The sequence below is a fragment of the Canis lupus genome, chromosome 12, assembly GCF_003254725.2.
Source record: "Canis lupus dingo isolate Sandy chromosome 12, ASM325472v2, whole genome shotgun sequence".
Classification (NCBI taxonomy): domain Eukaryota; kingdom Metazoa; phylum Chordata; class Mammalia; order Carnivora; family Canidae; genus Canis; species Canis lupus.
Window position 1 is genome coordinate 4,352,751 of NC_064254.1, and position 14,378 is coordinate 4,367,128.

General features: G+C 56.6%; 1 protein-coding gene across 9 annotated transcripts in view; it reads left to right on the top strand.

Moving 5' to 3' along the window:
• The window catches only part of ANKS1A (ankyrin repeat and sterile alpha motif domain containing 1A), a 179,077-nt gene extending 165,331 nt beyond the window's left edge, over positions 1–13,746 (top strand). For 4 of the 9 annotated variants that reach the window (XM_035697620.2, XM_049092045.1, XM_049092046.1 and 1 more), the window contains 12 exons: positions 2,119–2,217; positions 3,032–3,184; positions 3,298–3,405; positions 4,611–4,775; positions 6,211–6,336; positions 6,542–6,613; positions 6,799–6,885; positions 7,458–7,595; positions 8,597–8,767; positions 8,972–9,070; positions 9,581–9,678; positions 11,119–13,746. In XM_035697620.2, the coding sequence (XP_035553513.2) occupies positions 2,119–2,217; positions 3,032–3,184; positions 3,298–3,405; positions 4,611–4,775; positions 6,211–6,336; positions 6,542–6,613; positions 6,799–6,885; positions 7,458–7,595; positions 8,597–8,767; positions 8,972–9,070; positions 9,581–9,678; positions 11,119–11,122 (1,320 nt within the window). In that variant the 3' untranslated portion in view covers positions 11,123–13,746. Of the gene's footprint in view, positions 1–2,118; positions 2,218–3,031; positions 3,185–3,297; positions 3,406–4,610; positions 4,776–6,210; positions 6,337–6,541; positions 6,614–6,798; positions 6,886–7,457; positions 7,596–8,596; positions 8,768–8,971; positions 9,071–9,580; positions 9,701–11,118 lie in introns of those variants that run through there. The other 5 variants (XM_025418506.3, XM_025418508.3, XM_025418509.3 and 2 more) reach the window with 3 other exon arrangements.
• Positions 13,747–14,378: the final 632 nt, after the last annotated feature.

The window sequence follows — 14,378 nt, forward strand, 5'->3', positions numbered from 1 at the left end:
AACAAATGTCTTATAAATGTTTCTTATTCATAGATAAAAGGCATTAATTTTCTTTATAAAGAATTTCTCCAAATCCAATACAGAAAAGATCAGCACCTCCAGAGATAAACACACAAAGGCTATCAGGGGGTCATTCCTGGAAAAGGAGCTACGGATGCTCCCACACGTGTGGTCCTAGAGCATCTGGACAGGAGCCCCTGGCCGAATCCTGGCTCCATGCTTACATATGTGACCCCCACAAGGTCTTCATGTTCTCTGGGCCTCAACTTCCTGAGCATAAAGTGGAGGTAACCACAGTCCACTTTATTAAGTGGGTTAGCAAGCATCAAGAATGTGGAGTGGGATAGTAATTGTTATGTAAATGCTTGATTGATAAAACCTGGAGAGATGCCATGGTGCCCCTATGAGTAGGACGCTCTTACGATAAGAAATAAGCAGTGATGAGCCATTTCTCCGCCATGCTGCTGACAGTGCAAGGAATCTAGCACCCATATCACTGATGGGAGTATAGATACGTGTTAGACTTCTAAATACGCTGTGACCAAGCAGTCTCTTGGATAACCATCCTTGAGATGACGCACATATGGAAGTATTCCTACAATACTACTTGTAAAAGCTAAAATTGGAAATAGTCCTCCTTCAGTGGGGAACTGGTTAAATACTTTATAATATCAATATGCTTCTAATCTCAATGATTATGCAGCTTGGAAAAAAGGGGCAAGTTTACCTGTACTGATAGGGAGCAATCTCCTGTGTCCAGGCTTACCTTGTTTTATTGCACTTTGCTTTATTGTACTTTGAAGATACCGCATTTTTTTGTTTGTTTGTTTGTTTGCAAATTGAAGGTTTGTGGTAACTCTGTGTCAATCAAGTCTGTGGGCACCATTTTTCCAACAGCATTTGTTCATTTAGTGTCTGTCATATTTTGGTGATTCTTGCAATATTCTAAATTTTTTTATTATTTTTTACGATGATCTGTGATTATAACTCACTGAAAGTTTAGATGGTGGTTAGCATTTTTTAGAAGCATTTTACAATTAAGGTATGTTTATAATTTTTAAAGACATAATTGCTATTGCATACTCAATGGACTGCAGTATTGTATGAGATAGAAACCAAAAATTTCATTTGACTCATTTTATTGCAATATTCACCCAACTCATAATATCTCCAAGGCATGCCTGTGTATTAAGTAGTAAGAATAAGGTGTCAAACAACATGTACAAGAATTCCATTCGTGGGAAAGGGAAGCTGGCTCCGAAGGGACATTCGAGAAAGCAATCAGTTGCTTCTGGGGGCATGCTGGGGCTGAAAGCGGAATGGAACCTGTGAGTTTTCGTGGATCATAATCTGATAAAACCTACAAGGCAACACTACTGTGAGGGGTGTAACATCCTCCTAGAGGCCGGAGACAGGGAGCAGCCAGGTCTTAGCTCCACCACGAGATGCGTGGCCTCAGTACGTTCCTGACCTTTGTGCCTCTTTTTCCTCATCCGCAAAATAAGGATGCAGACAACCCCCAAGGTCATGAGTGTGAAATGGGGTAATCCGAGTCAAAGCACTGGGGCCCTGTGAGCACCAGCCCTCCTCCTCCCCATCACGTTCAGTGGCCCAGCCCTAGCATTCCCCAGTTCCCTGGCCAGCCAGACGCCTTTTTCTAAGGGCTCCGCTTTGAGGCTCCCTGCCTCCCTGGGATAAGTCTGGTTCCTAGGCTGCCCATCTGACTTGGCTGCTACAGCCTTCCCTTCAAGTTAGGAAAGCATGTCTGTGAGGAAGCTCTCAGATGCTTGTGAACCTGAGGCACATGCACTCAGGGTGAGCCAGGGCACACTGTGCCCCCCAAGGCCCCATCAGCACTGGCACGCAGCACTGCAGAGCTCACCTGGGGGCTGCTCAGGCAGGAGTGGGCTGTCTGGGCAGACTTGTCTGCTGCTTGCCGCACCCCCTACCTGCACAAGACTTCTCGTTGCCTGGTCTGGCCTCTGTGGGTTGCTGGGGTCTGCATTCCTCTTAGTGCCTTTGGGGAAGGAGGAGAATTTGGTTAAGGGGCCACAGGAAGCTGCCACTAGGCTTGCATCCGTTCGGCAGGGTGCTTACGTTAATCTCTTCTGCTTGCAGGGGTCTAACGTGATGGAGGAGCAAGACCTGCGGGATATTGGCATCACTGACCCCCAGCACCGGCGAAAGCTTCTCCAGGCAGCAAAGTCCCTGCCCAAGGTGACTGGCAGCTCTGTAGCCTCAGCCTGGGTTGGAGCCGGGTCCCCTCCCTGATGCCCCCTGGACCCAGAAGAGGGAAAGTGCTCAGCTCCAGGGCATACAGATTACTGCAAGGTGTCTGCCCTGCATCCTGGGGGACCCAGCAGGCAGCATAGAGGCCTGTTTGCCTTGTTGCCCAGTCTTAAGGCCCCAGAAAGGCAGCAGAGACTAGGGACAGTTGACTCAGTCCAGGGTCCGGAGGGAGGCTCCAGGCTTCTGCCCAGCACAGGAGCTGGTACCCACAGGCTTGACCTGTCACCTGGAGCCTCTTTGGGTTCTTTCCTGACTTTGAAGACCAGGCCAGCCTGCATCTGACCCCCAACATCACACTTTCCTCAGGAAGGCAGAGGGATGCTCAGGGCAGCAGACGAGGCAGTTTTTCCCTGGAGAGCCAGGGGCCAGTAGGCCCACAGGTCTCTCCCTTGACCTCACTGGTGCTAATAAGTCCAGTGTACCCTTGTTCGTTCCACTCACCCCAAGCTTGGGAAGTACAAACAAGTCCCACCAGTGAGCCCAGTACCCACTTCACAGGTGCCACCAAGTCTGTGACCTTGCCAGAGCTCAGTGAGAGCCCTTCTGCAAACCCTTCCTCCCCGCTAGCCATACCCTCTAGGGCTGTCTGCCCCAGGCTGGTGTGCTCTCAGAGCCCTGCCTCTCAGATAGGGGAGCCGAAACCAGAGCAGCAGAAGAAGGGGCTGTGTGAAGGGAGGGGCCCCTGGGCTTTTGTCCCATGAGGGCTGTGATGTCAGTCCTTCCACCCCTTCTCGGCACATAGGTGAAAGCTCTGGGCTATGATGGCAACAGCCCCCCATCAGTGCCCTCCTGGCTGGACTCCCTGGGGCTGCAGGACTATGTGCACTCCTTCCTGTCGAGTGGCTACAGCTCTATTGATACTGTGAAGAACCTCTGGGAACTGGAGCTTGTCAACGTGAGTGTAGCCTGTGCTTGGGCCTGGCCTGGCCCCCCAAGGGTGCAGACTGGGGGTGGGAGAGGAGCTGTGGGTGCAGGCACAGCCTGACCCTTCCTCCCACCCCCGTCCAGGTCCTGAAGGTGCACCTCCTTGGCCATCGCAAGCGCATCATCGCCTCGCTCGCAGACAGGCCCTATGAGGAACCACCCCAGAAGCCCCCACGGTTTTCCCAGCTGAGGGTGAGTCGGAGAGGGATGGAAAGGGAGAGATGTGTGTTCTTCGTATTGCTAGGAATTAAAAATAATTCTTGAGGAATTCTTTGGAGACAGTGTGACCTCCATAGAAGAGGTGCGAACAATCTGATACCTCTTGTCACTGGGGCCAGTCTGTCCCCGGTGCACATCTTGAGAGGAGCATGGGGCAGGAGTTGTTAAGACTTGATTATTTATCAATTACGTGCCTCCTATCTCCATCGGAGAAGTCTGGCGGGGCCTATGATAAAGCGTCAAGTTGAAATATAAGTAGAAACTAAAATGTTAGAAAAAGTAGGAAAACAAATATCCAAATCCCAGCTGTTAGGCATGAGTGGCAGTTCAGGTGAGGGGCAGGAGGACCCCCTTCCAGATAGTCTGACATGAACCCGAGACCAAGCTGGAAATCTATGACAGGACTTGTATCCTCCCCAGGTCCTCTGAAGTAAAATCCCTGCAGTGGGGTGGACTAGAGAAGCAGCGACTTTAAAAACCTCACAGATGCTTTGTTGCTCAAGCCAGATAATCCCTGACTGCAGGTTAGAGTCAGGGCCCCACGGAGGTCTGGGACTATATCTGTTCTTGAGCCAGAGTGCCCGACAGGTGCTGCACCTCCACCCATTCCCGGCAGCCTCACCCAGTGGGTGTCATCTTATCCCCCTTGTACACAGGAGCCCGGTCTGAGGAGCAAATGCAGGGCTGGTATTCAGTTATAAAAGCTGAGGAGACAGGACCTCAGGGTGCTGACAGCGCTGTGTGTTTTCTCAAGGAAATGCTTTGCATTTGGTCGTGTGCCCCAGGAAGCTGCAGTGAATTATGACAGATGATTCTATCTTTGATGAATATAAAAGCAGCTTCCCCTACGGCTCCAGGCCGAGGAGTGTGCTGGTAAAGTGAGGGTGCCATGGTGACTGTGTGCCCGCAGGACTGGGACGCCAGGGCCTCCTGGCAGGTCAGAGCTGGTTGCTTTGACTGTACCTGGGCTGGGCCCAGGGGCCAGGCTCCCCACAGGTCTGTGGGCCAGCGTGCCATCTATTTGGTGCCCACTGGTGTCGGTCCTTAGCTTCACCCCAATTCTCACTGATACACCTGCCCCTCTTGGGCCCTAAGTAGCCCCAGCACTGGCTGACATCTACAATTTAGAGACTGGCTGAACGGGTTCCAAGTTTTACCTGGATTTCTCCCCACCACAGTGCCAAGATTTGCTCTCCCAGACATCGTCCCCACTGAGCCAAAATGACTCCTGCACTGGCCGTTCTGCTGACCTGCTGCTGCCTCCTGGGGACACAGGCAAGAGGAGGCATGACAGTCTTCATGACCCTGCAGCACCTTCCCGAGCAGAGCGCTTCAGAGTCCAGGTGGGGCAGGCGGGGAGCTGTGAACGGGGGTCCCCAGACCAGGCCAGAGCCCCCAGAACCCTTCACTGTCCTTGTGTCCCCTGAGGCAGACCCTGAGTGGGAGAAGGGGGGATAGGAGGCCACTATGATCCAGGTGCCAGGATCAGCAGCAGGAGGAAGCCACCGCCTCCTCTCCTCAGCCCCACCCAGCCTGTGTCTGGCATCCAGCCCCAAGACTCCCAGGGCTATAACAACATGACTGTCATCAGCTGTCACTGCATGTGGCCACAGAAGTTCAGATCCACTGTCTGTTCTTTGACTACAGCCTCTACCTTCCAGCCCCTCAGGCCACCAGTCCCATTTCTGCCCCACTCTCAGCTGCTTCTTGGTCCCCAGTTGCTTGCCCTCCTATTCCCCAGAGCAGCTTTCTCCCCTCCACAGCTCCACACCCTGTACCCCACCTGCCCAGCAAAATCACAGCCCAGGTTAGACTCCGTTCTTCCTGCTGCGTTTCTGCAGGAAGGGTCAGGTGCAACAGGGAGGCACATCTAGCTGTGCCATCTCCCCTCACAGAAGCCCCTCAACCCCTATTGTGCCCTGCAGCCCTTGCCCTAGGCCGGCCCCGGCCCACAGTCCTGGTTCACCCGCACGGGGCCTTGCATTCGGGCTCCTGGTTGTATTTCCCTGCCCTTCCTCCTGCCCTACACATGGATCCCGGGCTTTGTCTCTTGTCCCCCATCTTGCCAGCTGGACACAGGATTGGCACCTGTCCCTCACACCCACCCCATTCACTGCTTTTTCCTCTTGACTCATACTCCTCCTCTCCAGTACCTGGGGATGTCCTTCACCTTTGTACAGTCACAGCTGTGAATTTGACAAGATTTGAAAAAGCATGTTTTCCAGGAGTTTCAGTTGTTCCATATCAGACTTCTGCACAGTGCCAGGAACAGAAATCATAAATATTTCCTCTTTTCCCGCCTCCCCATTCTTTGTATCCTAGTTAGGGCACCCGTCAGCTGGCACCTGCATTTCGGTGGCTTCCTGCCCCTTCCTCTGCACCAGGTTCCACCTCAGGAGACAATATAAAATGCCTCCCTAGCACTGGACACTTGCCCATCCCAGAATCAGATCCAGAGGCCCTGACTTGGAGGTGGGGCTTCCAGGGATCTGGAATCCTTCCTGCTTTGTACTTATTTTCCCCTCTTTGGTTTTAGTCATTTCCTATCTCTACCTCAGAGCCTTCCCCACAGAGCCTGCCTTCAGGTGGCTTAGGTCCCTGCCTCTCCACCTTTCCCCTCCGCCACAGTGCATCTGCTTGGCTTGTCTCCCGCCCTCCCCCACTACCCTTGAACCCCCGTGGCTGGCTCCTGTGCCCTCAAGTGTGCTGGAGCCCGCAGAGCACCCAGGAGTTCCTCTGGAGGGGGTAGGCAGATCTGTGACCCCACCCGTTGTACAGGAAGAGCAGCGCGAAGCCAAACTGACCCTTCGGCCCCCCAGCCTGGCTGCGCCTTACGCCCCAGTGCAGAGTTGGCAACACCAGCCAGAGAAACTCATCTTCGAGTCCTGCGGTTACGAAGCCAATGTGAGTTGCCCGTGCCCTCCCGGCCTGGCCAGACTCCCTGCTGCCTGCCCCTGGGGCCAGGTCCAGGGCTCCAGTGCTGTTCTCTGCTCCCCAGACACCCCAGCACCTGGGGGACGGGGGCCTCCCAGCCAGGCTAGGGGAAGGAGGTTGGGAGAGGGAACCGTCTGACTGTGGTCCCAGCCTGGCTACTGCCCTGCTCCCTCAGTATCTGGGCTCCATGCTGATCAAAGATCTCCGAGGGACAGAATCCACACAGGATGCCTGTGCCAAGATGCGGGTAGGTTGTCTGTGTGTGTGGTGGATGGGGGCTGGCAGGGCTGGGAGGCTTCGCTAGGGGCACCTGCTGCAGCCTCTTGGCCCTTACACATTATGTGAGGTTTGGGGGGAGGCTGGGGCCTAGGGGCCCCGAGGGGCGTGGCCTTGAGAAGGGACATTCACAGGCCCACTCCTCGTTTCCTGTAGAAATCCACCGAGCACATGAAGAAGATCCCCACTATCATCCTGTCCATCACATACAAAGGTGTCAAGTTCATCGATGCCTCCAACAAGGTGCGCTTCTCACAGCACTGTCGGTGGGAGGGGATCCCTCTCCCTACCCTCAGTGCCCAGCCCCCGGCAGCTGGGCATCCTGCCTAGTGTGTTCCCAGCCCTTTGTCTTCCTCTGTATTCCTACTGCCTTGCCCAGGTGCCTGCCTCTCAGCTGCCACACGTCCTGATCCTGGGGCCCTGCCCAAGTGACAGGTGCCCCTGGTCTTCCTCAGCGTGGGTTCCTCTTACCTGTTCACACCTAGCGATGTGATTCTCTTAAGGAGCAAAGGACTCCCTCCATGCTCCACACCTGGTACCCCACCCACCTGATGCCCTCCCCACCTTGCCCCAACCCTGGAGAGCTGGTGGTCACATGTGAACGTTTTACCCCTCGGTTGCTGTGGTCCAGGGTGGAGACCCCTAAACCTAAATTGGGCAAGGTTAGACACCACCCCCCCCACCACCAGACAGACTGATAAGAGAAGTCGTGGCATTGGGCTAACAGCCTGGGCTGGAACAAAGAAAAGGTGGTGGTGCAGAAGGCTCGAGGTGTGCCTCGGGCCGAGGATTCCAGACCCCACTTTCCCTGGCAGAATGTTATTGCGGAGCACGAGATCCGGAACATTTCCTGTGCGGCCCAGGACCCAGAGGACCTCTGTACCTTTGCCTACATCACCAAGGACCTGCAGACCAGCCACCACTATTGCCATGTTTTCAGCACAGTGGACGTGGTGGGTGGCGACCCGCAGCCAGGGGGGGCCTCAGGGCCGTGCTGTCTCAGCACGCGGGTGGCACTGGGCCAGCATCTGGTTCAGGGTGAGGTCCCAGCGGCCATCTGGGCTAGGCCCCTGTAGACAGTGATGGAACTGAAGCACAGAGGTGGAGGGTGGCTCACCTGGGGTTCTAGGGACAGGTTTTCCCCGCTTCCAGCCAGGGGTCTCCTCCCTGCAGCTGCATGTCCACTCGCCACCCCATCCCCCAACCCTGCAGGGGCCGGTTCCCTGAAGTGCCCTGGAGCTTCCTCTGGGGGGCAGCAGTGCCCTCCTGACAGCCGGCTTCCTTTTCACAGTGGTGCTGAGAGGGGGGCCTCCCCCCAGGCCCCTCTCCAGAGCTCTGCCATCCTTCGGGAGAATAGCTAGTTCCCAAATCTCTGGCTTCTGGAACACAGCTGGCCAGGCATTCTCAGCCCCAGGAAGTCCATGCTTGCTCCAGCCTGGCATCAGACACCTGGCTCTGCCACTTGCTAGCTGTGTGGTCTTAGAATTGGGCTCTGCGTCTGAAAAGGGGCTATAATGTGAGCAATTTCATGGGGTTTGTTCTGAAGGTAAAGGGGGTCCTCTACCCATACTTGTAGTTCCTGCCACTTTTACCCAGAGCTCACATTTCCCAGTCATTTCTGCTGTAACACAGTACACACGCTCCTGAAGATCAAAGGCTACAGCTCACCTAGTAAAAAGCAGGGTTTGTGGGGAGACAGGGCTGGGGGCACAACACTCAGAAACTTCGTCAGTGGCACATTAGAACAGGAACCTAATAAAAACACCGGCCCTGCTCTGTTCACATCTGCTGGTTGAGAAGTCCATAGCTGCTCCGGTCAGCAACCCCCCGCGCCCCTGACCACCACCACCAGCCTGTGCTCAGGGCCGTGAGGCTGGGCTGGGGGTCTGGGCAAAGGGGTCCGTCTGGTGGCTCCTCGACCTTGGTGCTGAAGCTGGGCTCTGTCTCCTCCCAGAACCTGACCTACGAGATCATCCTGACGCTGGGGCAGGCGTTTGAGGTGGCCTACCAGCTGGCCCTGCAGGCCCAAAAGTCCCGGCCGCTAGGGGCCTCCGCTGCCGAGACGATTGAAACAAAATCTTCCAAGCCGGTGCCTAAGCCTCGGGTTGGCACGAGGAAGTCAGCAGTACGTGGGCCCAGACCCCTACCCCCCACCCCAGCGGGCTCTGGGGGCTTGGGGTGGAGCGGGCACCAGGAGGGGCTTCTCACGCAGCAGCCAGCACCTCCCCCATGAGCCCCCACTGTCCCCCACGGGCTTCCATCCCCTCCCTCGCCGGGCACCCCTGGTAACACCACCCCGTGTCTGTGTCTGCTTTGCTCTGCACCCCAGGTGCCGCTGCCCCCCGATAGTCGCTGTTGTCACTGTCACACCTGCACCACCCATCGTCCTTCCTACGTACCGCTGCCGTCTGTTAGTCCCGGAGTCAAGGTCTTTACACCTCCTGCTGTCTGTGTGTCAGTCTCCCCGAAGTGACTGTGAGCTTCCTGAGATGCTAGTGCCTCTCTTCCCTGAGCTGCCCTCCTGCTGTCCCTGCATCTGCTTCAGCTGTCTGTCTGTGTGTCCTCACTGCACAGGCCTACCCGGGGTGCGCCCTCAGCCTGGCCCAGGAAACCGGAGGCTTGGTGTTTTCCTGCCTCCATGAATAGGTCTGGGGCTCAGAGCATGAGGCTCTTTACCTGAGCAGCTCTGAGAAGTTGCCCCTGAGAGGCCTAGAGGTAGCCCTCCTGTGAAGCTCCGGGAGGGTGCCACTCCTGCCACCCCAGCCCTAGGGAGCTTGCTCTTCAAGGAGAACGGAGGCTGCCCCTCATGTGCCCTGTGCTGGCATGACATCAGCATGGCCCCGGCAGGAGGAAGGGACAGCTGGGCCCTGGCCCACCCTGGCCCGGCCCGGCCCAGCCCGGCGCTCCCTCTCTGACCCCTTGCCCTCCTTCTTGGCAGCTGGAACCGCCCGACCTGGACCCGGACACCCAGTCCCATGCCAGCGTCTCCTGGGTTGTGGACCCTAAGCCAGACTCTAAGCGGAGCCTCAGCACCAAGTATGAGACCACTATCTTCTAACTGCTCGCTCCCTGTCTCCACTAGTCTCACTGTGCCTTGCCATCCGACCTCTACTCTTCTCAGCTCTCCTTCCAGCTGCTGACACCAAGGCCGCAGTCCTGGGGGGACCTGCTCTCCTCCCGGGCGGCAGCTCTAGACACTCTCCACTCACAGCTTGTACCCAACACCACCGGACACTGTGAAGTCCCCCCTGGGCAAGAACAGCTTGGCGGGGAGGGGGGTGAGTTGCCCCAGAAGTGGGCGCCCCGAGGGCTGAGGGTGCCCTGGTGTGCCCAGGAGGCCTCAGCGGGAAGGTGCTGTGAGTCCTGAGGGGTGGGCAGTCTTCAAGCAGCATCCAGACAGCGCCAGTGACCACTCCCTCTGAGCAGGCGGGCCTGTGTGCTCCCCTCTCCCGTCTTCTGTGCCGAGCCGTGGCTGGCTGCCGCTGCCCAGAGAAAACTGTCTTTTTGCACCTTTCCTGACACAACCAACCACTGTGACCACTGGTGCCAGAACCCCTTGCACTCTGCTCACGCTGGCCTGCGGCCCTGTCCCTCTGTCCTCTGCTGTATGGTGCTGGCCTCCCCACAGGAGAGCCCGAGCTCAGCGGTGTGGCCTGACTGGGGTCCGACTGCGTTCTGTGAGGGGCCCAAGGGCCTCGGGCACATGCCTGACTCCACAGCCTGGAGCTCTGCGCATCTGGACCCCGCGGGCTGGCTTCCCTCAGCAGGGCTCCTGTCCCGCTGGGCCTTCCGCTCCGAGGAATGGGACGGCAGGTGTGCGGTCGGCCCCTCAGGTCTTCGCCAGCGAGTCACGAGGAGGCTGGCTCCGGGGCCCAGCTCGCCAAGGGGCAGGCCCTTCCGTAGGCCCCGGCCAGAGGGAGGCCTGTCCCAGCACACACGGTCTGCCTTCTTCCCTCCCAGAACGGAGCCGCTCGAGGACAGGGAGCCCATTGCCCTCTGGGGGCTGACACCTGTCCACGGTGTGGGGTCAGAGCTAGGCAGCCACCACCCACTCCTTCCCCGGTTGGCCACCCTCGGCCCCCTGCGTCCCCTGAGAGGGGAGGCCGTACGGGCTGCCCAGCTGGGATGGTGGAGCTGAGGCTTTTGAAGAAGCCACAGTCGCCCCTAAGGGCAGATCAGCTCAGAGGCAGGAACCGGGAGCAACGGTTCCGGGAGGAAGCGTAGACCAGTAGAGAAGCCGGGCAGCTCCAGCAGCGAGTTCAGAGCAGAAGCCCCAGGTGATGAAGCAGAGAGGGTGTCCTGTCTGCCCGCCTGTCCTGGGGCCTCCCGCGCAGAGGCCGCAGTGGGCGCTGGGCGCTCGGGGGAGGCTGTGCGGGACGGTCAGGCTGCTTCCACGTTTCCCTTCAGTTTCCTCCACCCTGTGCAGGCCCCCACGGTTAACCCTTTCCTCCCCCCATTGTGTTTGCTTCTGCCAAGCTGAGCCACTGAGGAGCCAACCGTGCTGCGGAGACACAGACGTGGGGAGCACAGGCTCCCGCCGCTGCCACCGCCGCCACCACTACTGTGTCACCTGCAGCTTTGAAGACCCAGGCCCAGCCTCTACCTGTCGCAGCCCCTTGGGGCTGCTTGGCCTGGACCTGCCACCACCAGGTCTTACAGAGCAAGCCGCACTCCAGGCCTCGAGCAGACGAGACTGAACTCCAGAGAGTCAAGAAGTGACTTGTCCAGAAGACATTTTTTAATAGAAAACAACTTTTCTATAAAATGAATTTTTAAGACTTGGCTCAAACCTCCAGGTTAAACTGCCAACCTTTAGACAGGCGGCCATCGGATCAGAGGGCAGGGGACCCAAGCATGGCTATAAGGCCAGTCTGAGAAGCCTTCTGTCCTAGGACAGGATGTTGGCGTGTTCCAGGAAGGCGCCGGCCTCTGGGTGCACTGAAAGCAGGCACGAGTGGGCAAAATCGAGCGGGTTTGTTCGAGTCTACCTTTCAAACCCAACCACGTCTGTCGCTGTTCCTTACGAGCTGCGCAACTTCCCGTGCCCGTCCGGAGCTGGATACCGCCTCTGCGGTAAGAACACAGCCGCAGAGACACGTGGCAAAGCAAAGGCTCCCGGCCCATTTCAGGGGTTCCAAATGTGCAGGCCCCGAGGCCAGAGCTGAGGGAGCAGTTCCTGGTGCCACAAAGTCTGAGCCGGCACCAGAGCCCTGGGCCACCCCTGGGTGCCTGCCCTGCTGGCGGCCAGGCACTTGCCCATGCTGCCCGGCAGCCTCGGGTCGCCCGAGTTCAGTCAGAAAGTAGAAAAGCAGCTTTGTTTCGGGCATTAACAGGTAGGTCGCTAAGACTGCTACCTGCCAATCTGTGATTTGTCTGATCAGGTCTGTGTGATTAGGACTCACTTTGATTCTCTGAATTATTGGTTTGACTGTTGTATTTCAGCTGCTGGATTCATCCCTGGCTCCAAGTGTAGAGAAGGCTAAATAAGGTGACAGTTGATTCGAGTCTCCCCCAGTGTGGCCTTCGGGGTGGGCTGGGGTCCTGGTGCACCACTGCCACCACCCTTCTGCTGCCTTGCTTGGTTTTTTAACTGGGAATCTTGCTCTGTACTCCTGAAGTTGGTAGAGGCAACCGGGGTCATTCCCGTGAGGCCAAGGGGCAGAGGCGGCTCAGCTGCTTGTCTGGTACCTTCCAGAGTAGGGAACAGAGGGGAGCCCTTCCTCCTGTGGGTAATTGAGCAGTCCTCTTGCTTTACTGGCATGGGGCACGCTGCTCCCTGGGCCCACATCCTCAGCTTCGTGGGACTTCTTTCCCAGCAAAGGCTGTGAATTGACCTTCCCTGTGGGTTCTGTGCAGGGAGAGTGCTCTTAGGCGCACTCACAACCCCTGCGATTGGCCAGACATGGAAAGCCTGGCCCCCGCCAACTTGAGGCTGGACCCCAGGGGTGGCACCCCCCTCTCTGGGCAAGGGTAGGGGACCCTCCACTCTCCGGTACTAAACAAGGACCTCAATGCCTGCGCATCACTTCGCTTCCTGCTTCTCTCAAGGCCCGTGAGCCTGCCATCAGCTGCCACCATGCGGTGCTGGCACAGTTCCCTCCCCCCTGCAAGAGGCCTGGCCCCGGCTACATGCACCTCTCTGGAGGCGGCAGGTCCAAACAGCAAACTGTAGACACTACGATGAGCTGCTCGAGCTGTCTTTTTGTTTTTAAATCATATGTAGGTGTTTCCTCCCCTTGAAGCTGCTATATATTTATTCAGGGTGTTTTTGTATTGGAAAGCCTTGGCTAGTGGCTCTGGCTCTGGGTTTGCTTTTGAGATTGGTTTATTTCTGAATAGTCAAGCAGGGTAGGAACTGGATCTTTCTTTCCTCTTTACTTCTCCTCTGGGGCAGGTACTCCCTATTCCCTAGACAGCAGTGGTGTGACTCCAAGGACAGGCTTCAGGTAGAAAAGCCTCGGCTTCTGCACCTGTCGGAGTTCCGAGCGGGCTCCGAGCTGTGCAAGGCCCCTTCTAGGCGGACTTCAGGGGACCCAGTGTCTTCACCAGCCACAGGTTCTCCGCTTGCCCCTCTCCTGCTTTCGTAGGACCCTTCCCGCTGCTCCACATTCACAGTGCCCCACATCCCCCTGGTCTCTAGCACCACGTTCTAGCAGGAGTTCCCCGAGAAGCCTCGGGCTGCATAGGCAGCAAACACGGCTGCAATCGGTCCCACACGAGAGAGTTAGCCTGATCCGGGCCCACTCCTGAGATGCCTGGGCCTGCGGGAGGCTGGTCAGGTGCGGTTCACAACAGTGTTGTTGCTTGCTAATGGGGTGGCAATGGGACTGAATTGTAATAAAACTGTTATTTAATCTTTGTCTCTGTATTTTGATACTTGAATGAATTCCCCTTTTATTTTACTGTACATATAATTGTTAGTCTGATTTTGTCCGATTTACGAACATCTTGTGGTACCAAACATACCCACTCTGTGCAACGACATAGACTGACCTCACTACACAGGAGAGAGTGTAAATATTCCTGGGCTTCCGGCTTTGGTTTTGTTATTTTCATAACTGTACAACTTAGAACGATTAATAATAAATGAGAAGCAACACGAAATCAGCCTTCCTTTTTGGGAGTTCTTGAATTAGCTTCTTGGCAGTTTTCTGGCAGAAGCACAGGCACAGGCTGTACGCTGGCTCCAGCTCACTGATGAGCATCCGCACTGTCTGGGGTAAGTGTGGGGACCTGCTCTGTCCAGCACGCTTCCAGGGGGGAAGCTGCCAAGGCTCGTCCGTTCCCGTTCACTCTTTTAGCTGTAAGGCCCCTGTGGGTCCCCTTCTCCTCCTTAGAACATCTCATGTGAATCCCAAGCAGGGGCCATATGCTGGTTATGGCTGTGGCTCCTCTGCGTCCTGGTCTGGGCTCCTGGACCCACAAATATGTATCAAATGTCTGCTTCCAAGGCCAGGGTGGAGGATTGACAGCTGTGGAAGAAGAGTGTCCCCCTCAAGGAACTTCATCCAATTGTGGAGATTCAGTTTGACACACGTACAACTAGCTACTGGCCCAAAGCCACACCGTGAGGCCACGATGTATGGTCCTGTGAGCACCCACAAGGGCAGGAGTGCTCCCGGAGCTGGGGGCGGGGTGGGAGGGGGCAGGGGAGGAGGGGCAGGCACCTGAGCTGGTATTTAAAGGCAAGGGTTTAGAAAGGCACAGATGATATGACTAACCCCCCCCACGGTGCC